This window comes from Tetrao urogallus (assembly GCF_951394365.1).
Source record: "Tetrao urogallus genome assembly, chromosome: 7".
NCBI lineage: Eukaryota > Metazoa > Chordata > Aves > Galliformes > Phasianidae > Tetrao > Tetrao urogallus.
The window spans coordinates 7,901,914-7,914,871 of NC_136820.1; the positions used below are offsets into that span (position 1 = coordinate 7,901,914).

The window sequence follows — 12,958 nt, forward strand, 5'->3', positions numbered from 1 at the left end:
GTCACTGCCATAGCTACGTGTCCTCATGAGAGGTATAATGCCATGACAGCTTACGTACAGGCATGGACGACAATGTAAGCACAGGTGCTTGCCCTTCATTGAAATAAGGCAAATCAAGGCCAGTAGATACAGGTTCTAGAGGTGAAACACTGTTGCTTCTCTGTTACCTGTATCCAGTTGGAAATGAATGTAAACTTATTTGAGGGCATTTAGCTTTCTGTGCCAGTTTGTCTGTGACTTGCTTGTACCTTACGCTGGTTTTATTTTTTGATGTTAGCAGAGCACATATTAATCTGTGTGGAGATGAGTAGTTAAGCTGATAGTGATCAGGTTGTCGGGTCTCGGAGAGTAAAGCTGTCACAACAGCTTCTGTGTAAATTGTGTATAAGAGTGTATGTAAGAAGTGTAAATGCCAGAATAGGGCTTGGAAGAAGCCCTAGACAGATGCAATATATGCATGCAGCAAACTGCATTATTAATAGTACCTTATTGGAGGATTAATACAAATCCCATGAGGTACCGAGTAATTGTGTTTTGCTTTAACAAACTTAATGGAAAAGAATTGCCTATGCATCCTTTATTTTTTAGTTTCCTAGGTTCTCTGCAGAGCGCCGCTGCAGTTTAACTCTTTGCTTGTAAGGTGTGGGGTTGCACCACGCTGGCAGTGAGGTGGATCGTTCTGACTTAACGCACTTACAGGGCAGTTACCCACAGGCACCAGGGGCTGCTGTTGCTTTCATCACCACCGAGCAGCTGGCCCAAGGAACACTAAACGCACACCCTGGGAGCCTCCCTAGCAAACCCTTGCTGGAGGCACTGTTATGGCTGAGTGTAGTTCCTTTTCTGTTGACTCTTCTTTGCCCTCAGATCCATACTGTAAAGCTGGTACAGTGCCTCCTCCATCTGACCACGTTCTCACTTCGCTCTGAAGCAGGCAATGCGCTTTTTCAGCATTTTGGCTATTTCTTGTAAAGACGTGGCACAGCATCTCCTGCGTTAACGTTGTTCCAGCTGTTTAGGTACTCAGAAGGGAATACTACAGAAGGTATTGAATGACGGTTTCTCGTCTGTCATTTTGTGCCTTTGGAAGTTTCCACCTTGTTCTCTGGCTTAAAGCTTGGCAATACTTTGCTTTTTATGCTGCAGTGTTCACTGTAAACAACGACTACAGCATGTAAAAAAGCAACTTTGTTTTTTTTGTTCCCTCTTTCATAGCTGGCTCAAGCGCTTAGCAGAAAAGCTTTTTAAACCTGTAGCGTTTTGAAAATTAAAATTCATCAAAGCTAGAGTTTCTTTCCTATTCCTTCTGCACTGAAAATGAAACTTTCTGTACTTTTCTGCCTATAAGTTGTTCATCTTGGGGTATTGTTTGATCCTACTATTTTCTTGAACTGACAACGGTCTTTTCAGCTCAAACCACATTCAAATCCAAATGTTTTATGAAAGATTGATTGGAAAGTATCCAAATATCATCTAATTTTAAAGAATATTGAAAGTTGTACAGTAGTTTGTCCAGCTCACTTGAAATTGGAATTAAATTATGGCACCAGCAAATTGCTTTTGTTTTTTAATAAGATGTACACATTTCAATTTAAGTATAATAAATGTTTTTCAATAATTTTGTAAACATGTTTTTCTTTTTATTTGTCTTCTTTTTGAAGAGTTATTAGAGATACTTCTGTTGAGAGTTGCAGACTGCACCACTTCCCCTCACAGAGTGGCTGGTAAAGGTAAATAACTGAGGCAGAGCAGCTCCATAGTTGATCTTGTTTCTCAAAGGAAGTTTGTATTGGAAAAAAACTCCAAAGCAATCAGTAATTGACATCAGCTGATTGTTTATTTAAATGTCCTATACCAGAGTAGGTTCCATTTGTTTTTGTACATCTTTAATGCAATGGACATACTTACAAGGTTCATTATGTTCTTAAAAAAAAAAAAAAAAATGAGCCAACCAAAGGCAGCACTTCTTGACATAGGGGTACCAATGACTTCCCTGGTACAGTGGAGAATAAAATCTGGTTGAAACTCTTCATTACAGCAGTGCCTTACTGGAAATCTAAGTCTGATTGTAACAACAGTCTTCTACTAGTGTGCAAAATGAGCCCTGATTGATGGGCTTATTCTGCAGTAGAAAAGAAAACCGCACTGTCATGGCATTTATCCTTGAAGTGGAGATCTTCATTTACCATCCCTGTCACCTCTGAATGGGTACAGCAGGATAGTAACGTTGTTGGTAGCCACTGAGGTCTTAGTGTTCACATCACTTAAAAAGTAGTTTAAATTTATGACAAGATGCCAGAATGCCCCAGTAGGAGCTTCTCGGATGGCTTTGTTAACGGAGCCAGCATTTCTGTTAGATTTCAGTAAACACACAGGCCCCAGACTCTTAAAACATAAACACACACAACCAGTCTTAGGCAGAAAAGCTTTCTGAGCTGTTGAGTAGTTTATCTGTCTCAGATAATTAGGTTGCTTTATATAAAAAAGTTCATCTATCTAATCCTCTAGCACTGGAAAACTAAGGATGAAAGCATGGCCTCAAGAGTTAATACTTAATTATTTAATTTTTTTAATTATTATTCAGAAATTCAGATTTTTTTAAAATTATTATTCAGACGTTGACAGCTTCTTTAATAACCCAGATGTGAAGAGTTTGCCTTTCTGCATTTGAAAACCACTGGTTTGGTTCAATTCCTGCCCACAGATCTGCATCCCTACAACACAAGGACAAACAGCTTGACCTCAACTCCCTACTCCATCACAGTTCCTGCAACTTAACCTAGCTTCCATTCCTCACCTTAGAAAAGCAGGAGCAGTGCATCCCTCTTCCCAGAGCTGCTCCGTCCTTCCACTACAAACCAGGAGGTGACTGAGGACACAGTAATGGCATTACAGTAAGCACCGTGGATGGCTGTGGCAGCCCGTTTCAGCAGAGTGCACAAGCTCCCCCCCAGTGGATTTCCAACCCCTTTTAACAGCTGATGGCATGGGGCATAAAATGTGCTTCAGTGACGGGCAAGCTTTATCCTAACTCGTGGTTCAACTGAGCCAAGTTAAAAAATTTGAGAAGTATTTATATAGTTACCATGAGGTACAATCTTTACCTTTTGACATTACCTATTATGTCCTGTTAATGTCATTAAATGCAGTGCTGGATCATGAAGAAGTATAAGCTGTTTTGCTGGAAGAGCACATGACTACCTTGCATTTTTGGTCAACATTTGCTAAAGCTGATTTGTCCTTAAACCTGATACTTAATCTGCCACGTATATTACAGAACAGCAGGTTCAGTTTCATCCCGTGTCTGACCTGAGCCCCATCTTACATCAGAGCTCATGCTGAATACAACTTACAGAAGTGCTTACAGATACAAACTCACTTCCACATTAGTGAACGTTCACCAAATACCATAATGCTGAAACACCCCCGCGTTGTACACAGCACTTCAGTTCTCATGCCAACAGAAGGAAGGAGTCACTAGCACAAACCAAAGCATCACCAACTTAATCCACATCTGAACATTACAGTAAGACTTTTTACCTGGAAAAAAAAATGCTCTTCTCGTCACAAAACTGGATGACCAAACATCACCATTGTAACAGTCGGGAAACCAACTCCTTCCACTGACTTGCAGTCCAGTTCTTTTCTTCAACAACAACAAAAAAACTAAACAGAGAATGCTGTGTGGTTGCACTTTGTGTCAAAGAATAATACAGCATCTGCAGAGGCGCTGTCCGCTCCCTCCGACCGAAGGAGGGGGAGTTACTGGAGCAAAGTAAGCATGCACTTTCACGTGAGGTCGATGAGCCTGTGGATGAGAAGTTTGCATTTTAATGGGAAAGAAGTGAGCATAACACAGCCAAGCTCTCGTTGGGGTTGGCTAGCTAAAAAGCATCAAGCTCCCCAACCTCTTCTCCCAGCACGTAATTCCTGCATTCCAGCTGCCTAAATGTATTATATATGTGCACTGTACGGATATAAACACTCACAGTTCCAACAGCAAAAGGATCTAGAATTGTAAGCAGGCAAGTACTGCAGCTCATGTAGAAAAGCTATGTTCTGTGGGAACACAGATGGGAGCCTAACAGAACGAGCTCAGGTGCTGTTTCCCTGCCCTCCCTTGCCTGGGACACCTACAGGCCTGCTCCCACAATCACAAGAAGAATCAGTGAGGTGGGTGCTCCCTCCAGAACAGGCCCACACAGCACCTACTCGGATTCTTTTGATTCCAGCCCGTGTGACTTGCTGGCAGTCATACAGCTCAATTCTCTCCAGGTTGTGGCAGTTCTCCAGGTGTTCCAGGGTCACGTCAGTGATGAGCAGGCAGTTATCAAGCTCCAGTACTTGCAGCCGCTCGTGACCACACGTGCTGTTGCTCAGGTGAAGAATCCCATCATCAGTGATCAATTCACAGTGAGATAAGCTCTGAAACAGAGAGGTAAACAATATCAATGCAATTCTAAATGAATCAATCTTCCAGCCACCAGCAGTTGTCTTCAGCGTCTCTCACTCCAGTGGTTAAAGTTGCAAAGAATATGAAGTTTAAACCCAGAACTGTAACAAAAGAAGCAGTTCAGTTAACAGAAGAAGGGCTGTACTTAATTTTTAACTTGGCTTCCAAGTAAGTAGTAGAGCTTAAGAGCCCAATTAGGTGCGTCACTGGCCAACTCCCCAACACCCTCAGCTCCTGATGAGTGGCAATCCATTGCTGCATACCTCGGTCACCAAAAGGTCCCAACAGCACATCCAGGGTGCCGGAAGCAGGAGACTTTAAAGGATGATCAAGAACACATGAGGAGTGACTTTCACAGCTACTGTAATAGAGTCAGTTTCCATATATGCCACTAGGACCGAGTTTATATAGATCTGCAAAGGGGAAGGGTGAGCCAGTAGCCAGAAAGGAGGATGAGAGATGGCTCTCTGCAGCTGTCCTCTCCCTCACCTCTGGCTGATTCCATTTTACTCACTCACCAAGTTGAGCTGCCAGCAGTGACTGAGCAACGCCACAACTGCTGCATGCTGTCTCCAAAAAGTGACAGAGATAGTAAGTTTGTCCCTATCAAAAAGCATTTTATCTCATGCTTACATTCTGTGAGTCTATTAACTCTTTAAGTAATTAAGTTCTCTCCTATATTAACTTCCATGTAGGAAACCCTGAGCATTTGATCTGGCTCACAGTATGGAAACAGTCAGCATCTGCAGGGTTAAAGAACATTTCTAACAGTCCCGCTGTTTCGAGGAAGGACAGGAGCTGTTGGCACAGCAGCAGCCTGATGGCTAATTAAGAGTTTTCCATCCCAGTAAGTAAGCAGCTTATAAAATTCAGCTTTCCTGAGACACCATATTTGGTGCTGAAAGAGCAATACAAGATGTACAGCTGAGTTCAGAGGACTCTGTAAAACAAATATGCAAAACTGACTTCATGTACCTGTTAAAAAGTGTTAGGAACATGGAATTTCCAAATGTTTTTGCTTGAAATCTTTAGAATAAGGAGATACAGCCATTAAAAAAAAATAAATAAATCAACACATTCTAAAGATTGTGTATAAATCAAATATGGCATGAATATACTGTGCCAGTAAGAAACATTATGATAAACAGAGCTAAAGAATTCAACTGTCTTTTCCTCTCTGAGTCTACCCATGAGTGCTTCAGTCAGTGTCTACTAATCTGAGTGCGCTAACTTCAAGCAGATCCACTGGAAATTACTTCTCAAGTCCAGTAACTAAAAAAACATTAGTGAAGATGTAACAGTTGGTTGTAATGTAACAGTGCTTTCCCTTATTTCCATGGTCTAAGCCTCTGAACACCAAGAAACAAATTCAAAGTTGTCTTCTTCAACTTCAAAATACCTGTTTAAACTGCGAGTACACCGGGATGTATGCTAAACCACAGCCAGACAACAGCTGACTTGATAATACACGATTTCAAATCTAAAGTATCAGGATTGCTTCATGTAGGTTATCTGCCATCTGCTTGCTTTCCCTGTGATCACCACCCTGTTCACTCACAGCTTTGAGTACGCATCCTTGCTACACACAGGATACACACATCAGCGAAAAAGCAAGCTCTTCTGACTCCCCTATAAAGCTGTCCTTACACCACTGCCACACGTCCCATCTGTGGGCTAACAAACAGAGGAAGGTGCTCAGTTGATGTTAGCAAACAGCAGCAGGTTAGGAAAAATACCTGAATGTTATTCATTTCTATGATCTCTCTGGTAAAGCACTGGCAGAACTGGTGCAAAAGATCTCCTGCCAGTGCTGCTGATAGCTGGGATTACAACACAAAAACATATCCATCACAGAAGCACAGATCATGTAAGTGACCCCACATCTCCTGATAACCTTGGTTTGGCTTAATGTTAAGAACAATGGAACAGAAATGAAGTGGGACAGTGAGCAAGGAAAAATAAAACCCATCAGCAACAAATACTGAATAAGGCTCTCCTTTAAAAGCCATCTCTCCCCACGCTGCTGCCTTAGTAACACGGAGCTGGAAAAACCAATTCACTTAATGAAGCAGCAACCCTCCTTTAATCCCATCTAAGAGCAGATTATAAAGATACATGTTCTCACAGGTACATTCCAAGTAACACATAACAGATCTACACTTAATGGACAACCGGCCCTGAACAGAGAAGCCCTGCTCTAAGGGCATTCTAGGAATTAATTATTATGGGGTACTTTGACCAGAGGACAGCCAAACTCCCATCACCTGAAATTGTTCTGATGTTCAGGAAGATGTAACCAACCACTCCCTACAAACAGTGCTGTGCAATACTGTGAGCAGTGCCCTGCTGACGGCACCTCAGTCCTCCCCGATCTCTTTGGAAACCTTCTGCAATTTAAGTCCTTGGGAAAAGCTGCATGCATGCAAAAGTGATTACAGAAGAGGATTTGGATTTATCTTCACATAGAGATTTTTTTGCTGTTGTTTATTCAGTATTTGACTTGCTTCAGTCTACAACTTCAAGTGTCTGCACCCCAAGGAAACCATTACTGAACACACACATAACTATAAAGCATCTAGGTACTGCAAATTTCCCATAAAAAGTTTTATTTCAATTGAGGAATCATATATGAAGGACATTAACCATAAAATGTAAACTTTCTGGTTTTTACTAACTTGGTAATCTCTTTTATCAAACAGTGAATTTAAATACTTGGTAGTAATTTGTTTCCTATAAAATACTTAAGGAATTTTCTTTTTTTTTTTTTTGACAGTATTGCCAAAATACTCTACTACTCCAGGAAATTTTTGTAGCTGAAGAGTGGACAGTTGTACTTTATGTCACAGAGATGTTGCAAGAGTTATATATCAGGTGTTGAAGCTCACAAACAAAAGTTACACTTACCAATGCTTGTAGTTTAGGACAGTGTATAGAAAGTTGTATCAAGGTGCTGTCAGTTATCTAGAAGTAAAAAAAAGCAACAAACAACAGTAAGCTGCTAACAGCGGTGAGGTGTGTGCATGTGGGGGCACCAATCAAGGAAGATATCCCTTCCTTTAACAGATTCAAGCTGTTTTTTTCCTCCACCATCCACTTCTCTGGCAAACACCCAATCAGCTGTTACTCACAACGTATTTCCTTGTACAGAATTTTCCACTTTTGTTTACTCTCAATAACACAGCACTTACCCTCCCACTTCTCTTCCCAGTCAAAACAAACCCAAAGCACTGCAGCAACTTTAATTCAAAGTGCTGATGGTTCTGGAATGGGCTGCCCACAGAGGTTGTGGAGTCTCCTTCTCCATGCAGGAGACATGCAGAACTCGCCTGGATGCCTCCCTCTGTAACCTCCTGTAGGGAACCTGCTTCAGCAGGGGGTGGACCCAGTGATCCCCAGAGGTCCCTTTCCAACCCCTACGATTCTGTGATTCTATGCTGTTACTGGCACTGCATTCCCACACTGCATGCTCTGTACTTTTTAACATGAAATCTCACCAAAACACATTCTTCCAAGTCCATCTTCTCCAGCTCGTGGCAATTCTAAAATACACAAAAACAGCTAAGATGAAATAAAACAACATACAGATGTAAGGTAATGCATGAGGCCAGTGATGTGGGAAAGCACAACCTTCAAGAAGAAATTGAGCTAAATCCCTTCAATAATTTGACCACCACCAAAGAACAAAAGTTAAAAAATGTAAAAAACCAAAAGCAATACATCTCCCTCTCAAAACCTTCACATTTTCAGCCTTTTCCCTTAATCGATGATGTTCGCCCTCTTTGCCCTGCAAGATTTGTTTGTCATCAGCACTCAGCCACCCCTGCTTTCAGCATTCCCCTCCTGGCAGAATTTGTACCAATGGCATTTACAGCCTTTGTATTCAAGTTACCTCCTCAGCACGCAGATGAATTCAACTTCTGCATTCATCAACCCCCATCAAAGTAATCCGAAAGACACCACTGCCTCTGAAACATCTCTCTTTACCACTGAAGTTTTAGCATGAAGCCTTAAAAACAATTTGTTTTGCTATCCGAAAAAACTAAAACAGAGTCTACTTTAAGGCTGGGAGAAAGCTGCACTTCACATTGATTGCTTCTTTTTTCTTAGGTGATAATTGAAGCAATTTTCCCAATATTCTTAGTGACCCTAGTCTCTTCTCACTGGTGACAGGATGAGGGGAAATGGCCTCTAGTTGTGCCAGGGGAGGTTTAGGTTGGATATCAGGAAAAACTTCTTTACAGAAAGGGTTGCTAAGCACTGGAATGGGCTCCCCAGGGAGGTGGTTGAGTCACCATCCCTGAATACATTTAAGATCTGTCTGGATGCGGTGCTCAGGGACATGATTTAGTGCAGGGTTGTTAGAGTGTGGGTAGTATGGTTAGGTTGTGGTTGGACTTGATGATCTTTAAGGTCTTTTCCAACCTGAGCAATTCTGTGATTTTAAGTGCTTTTGTTACCTGATCATGACTAATTTCAGGAAAATGATGTCACCTTGTGACCTCACAGCAGAACACGCAGTGCCACGCTGCTTAGACCAAACCCCAGCAGCCCTTGTTCGCAGCAGGCACAGGAGGGTACCATTTAATTGCAGCTCTCAGAGGCAGGCCTGAAGACTACTGAAAGCTCCAGGCTGCAGTGGTGAATGATTAGAAAATCACCCCGTTTAACCACTGCGGCTGGAAATACTTTTATTCACGCTAAATACCAGTAGTGTAAATTAATCCTGCTTACACAGTCTACGTTTGCATTCAGGTTTCCTAAACCAGCAAGCATACAAGTGTAACTTCAGGCACTTGGTACAGTCCATATGCTTACCTTTCCACAGCACGAATCATGGCATGAGTGCTCATGGTTTGTAGCATATGGCTGAAAGCATTTTGAAGCTTCCAGGGTGCTCAGAATAACCTACTATATGATGGTATTTTTGGATGCAAATAGGACAAGGGTATTTGGCATCTTTATAGGGTAAAGTTGGCTGGAATGTGTAACAATGTTAGACTTCTGCTAAGCAGAATAAATTCAATTTAAACATACTAAAAATACAGGAAAAAAAAAACAAAAACAAAAACAAGAAGGAATCTATTAGCAAAATAGATTTAAGCTCTAAGTGGAGTCCAGCAATAAAATAAATCTTAATCCTGTCCCCGCCCTCCAATGGACTCTTTAATTGATTTTTCTTTCTCATATTCCTTCCCAGCAGGACAACATCAACTCACAGCTGCTCAGCAGCAATGAAAACAAGGTGAGCTCTAACTTTCTGAAATGACCCTTACCCGTGCTAAAAGGGTAAACCCAGCATCTGTGAGCTGTGAACATCTTGCAGCTTCCAAAATCCTGAAAAAGTTGGAAATGGTAAAGCAAAACATTAATTCAGGGGAAAGCAAGTGTATTTGAGATAGAGGTCTGTTGTGTGCAACTCAAAAGCTCTTAATAGCAAAGGCACATGCCTATTTTTCACACTGATTGGCAATTAAAAAGCACTGGGCAGACTCTGGATCCAGCTCATCAGAAGATTCTAATAGACAGAGAACAGGATCAAGTGCAATCCTCAAACCTTCTCAACATTTAGTGAAAAACAGTGTACATAATTACAGGCAATATTAACCTCTTCAGTGAGTTTTCTCAAGAGTTATCAGAAGAACCGTGTGGGAGAATATATCCTGAGTTAAGAAAACACAGGTAAAGATCCTATCTAAAATTCCTGTCATTTAAATGCACAAAGCTGGGAAGCCACTGAACTGAGACACCACTCAGTATCAGAGCCTGTGTGCAAAGCACTGTGCAGCAACCTACTAGAGGACGAAGAGCTTAACCCCTCAAAGCCCAGAACAAAAACCAAGAAACTACACCACCACCACTTTAGAGAAAATAACACTGTCAGCTAATCTGAGAATCACCTAGGATGCCATTTAGGACAAAGGAAAACAAAAGGAAAAAGCAAACAAAGAAAACCAACAAACCCACAAAATCACAAAACAGATAAACAAAGGTTCACGCCGTGTTTGTTACCCTTCTTCCTCCTTTCTACATTTAGTTGAGACCTCAACCACATTACACTTCCAACATTAAAGGGTGAGAATAATGACATCTTCACACAGCAGTGAAGACTCTACTTGGAGCACATCTGGTTGAAAAGTTCTGAAGATTACAGAAACAGGGGATAAGAAACCAGAAGACTGTCAGGCTCTTCCTGAAAGAGGGTGTGCACTCAGCCCAAGAAGTCTGCAATTACATTTCCTCTTCTCTTTCAACCCAGTTTGTAAAACCATCTGTACCACCTGTCCTTCCATCACACACTCCTCTGCAGTATCAATGCAAAAGGCTGAAATGCTCTTTCTGCTGTTCTGCTTCACAGTGGCCGCCTTCCCCCTCGTGGCACAGCCGAGGACCAGCAGCTTTCATAATAAAGGCAGGCCCCAAGGAGAAGCTCTTGTAATTATGAACGGTAACGTCAGGGAGATCATCACGCCTCAGCTGTCTCAAGGAAAGGTTTTCTGAAGTAACAAAAGCTCTTTTGTCACTCAACAAGCGACAGGAACACCGTACACCAGCACACCAGCACACCGGCTTCTGCCATCCCACTGGAAGATCCAAGAACATGCAAAGATGGAGATAAAACCAATACCCATGTTGTAACTTGCTGCTCTCAGAGTATGTTAGATTCTTACACTTGCTATAAAAAGCACTAAGAAAGTTGGAGAAGAACCAGCTCCAGAAAAGAGAAACTCCAACCAGCTCCTGCTCCTTTATTACCCAAAATGCATCCCTCAGTGCTCGCAGACACTAATGTACTCCACATCAGAGATCAAGACTGCCACAAGGCACTACAAAGCATGGTGAGAATGCATGTATAACAACATCTGTACTGTATGGGAACTGCTGAATCACGGCCTGAGCCTCTGATTGACCACCTGAGGTGAGCACTGAGTCAGCCATGGGAGCACAAGTGAAGGCAATTCAGCTGTGTGATGGAAGGGGTGGAGCCTGGCTGCACCTCTCCTAGACCCATTTAAGAGCTGACTGCCAGTGGGGAAGGATCTTCTTTGGTGATCCCTCCTTTGGAGTTTCATAGCGAGTCTAGGATACAGGTAAGCATTCTGTCTGTTCTGTTTTGGTATAATAACTGCATAGCCAAATTCTCTGGTATATTTCATAACTATAACATCTGTACATCTATTGATTATACACTGTACATATAATATTCAGGTATAACTTACCTATCTTTTGCAATATGAATGATTGCATAAAACCATAAATACCACAAGATATACCACAACTGCAGACTCTTTCACCTTACAAAAAAAGTAGTAGGCCTTATCTTTTTCTCACCTGGTTCATAATCTTCAGCTGAAGAACTGAAACTTACAGAATCTACATGTTTATTTGTCATATGTTTATTCTTTTTTTCCCTGTATATGATAGACTGTATTTCTTCTATAACTGTATTGAGGACCAGCCTTTTAGTTTAGATTCAGCTGATACCTCTAACTAATTCCACTATGAAGGTAATGCAGAGCTAAACCAAACTCATGCATATCAGCTGGTATCTGAAGAAGTGAAGCTGATAGACCAGGTCAGTAACAACAGGACATACACACAACATGCTCAAGAGATACTCACTTCAGCCTTGGGCAGTTTAGACCAAGTGCTGTGAGAGAAGCATCTGTAAGGTTGCAACAGCCCGAAACACACAGTGACTGAAGTCTATGGCATCCTCTACAGATTTTTACAATACCTTCATCTGAAATTTGCTGCAACACAGAAGAAGTTGAAATTGCACTGTTATTCAGTTGTCTGACAGGAATGAAAATCTAGTCATGTTTCTGGGCTTTTTGTCACCCTGTATATAACCATGGACAGCCTGTAAATTTTCAATCAAAAATGCCATTAGGATAACTTATTGGCAATGTTGAGAATAAAATCAACATAGATGATTCTTCCTTCTCTCTGCATTTTTCCAAACACAGAATACTGTTCAAATGCCATCTCAAGAACAGAAGCAGACTTCTTTCTTCTTGTTTCTCTTTTAATTTGCATTTGCTTTACAGTTTTCATATAACACTTTTTTTTTTTTTTAAATGTAGTTGCCATTATGTGAAATATCTCACTCCTGTTCAACAGCAGGAGAACCACAACTACAAAACCTGTTTTACACTCAACAGTAGAAATCATTCACCTACACTTAAGTCTCAAAGAATGGAGTTTTTCCATTTCTCAAAACTCTTCCATAGTTGGCAGACTGAAAAAAAAAATAAGAAGCCTTTCTCAATCTGGAAGATGAAGACAACAAACTCTGAAAAAGGCAGCAATCCCAGGTAGTCTCAACACAGCTGTGCATAAAACAGCAATAGGAACTACATTCTTGGATGCATGTGCAAATATCTGTTTATTTACAGGTAATCTGTTTTGGAAAAAAGTGTTCCTTCCTCCACTCGTTCCTATTCCAAGAACTTAATTTTTCTGCTGAACAGCTAATCCTTCATGCTGAGGCAAGTCTTATTTCCT

At 41.3% G+C, this 12,958-nt stretch overlaps 1 protein-coding gene across 1 annotated transcript in view; it reads right to left on the reverse strand.

The window, feature by feature from the left end:
* Positions 1-3,587: 3,587 nt before the first annotated feature.
* Positions 3,588-12,958, reverse strand: part of FBXL2 (F-box and leucine rich repeat protein 2) — a gene marked incomplete at both ends in the record, with an annotated part of 50,112 nt that continues 40,741 nt past the window's right edge. The window contains 6 exons of the mRNA XM_079538474.1: positions 3,588-3,808; positions 4,209-4,425; positions 7,358-7,414; positions 7,948-7,992; positions 9,727-9,787; positions 12,074-12,204. Of these exons, the coding sequence (XP_079394600.1) occupies positions 3,588-3,808; positions 4,209-4,425; positions 7,358-7,414; positions 7,948-7,992; positions 9,727-9,787; positions 12,074-12,204 (732 nt within the window). The remainder of the gene's footprint in view (positions 3,809-4,208; positions 4,426-7,357; positions 7,415-7,947; positions 7,993-9,726; positions 9,788-12,073; positions 12,205-12,958) is intronic.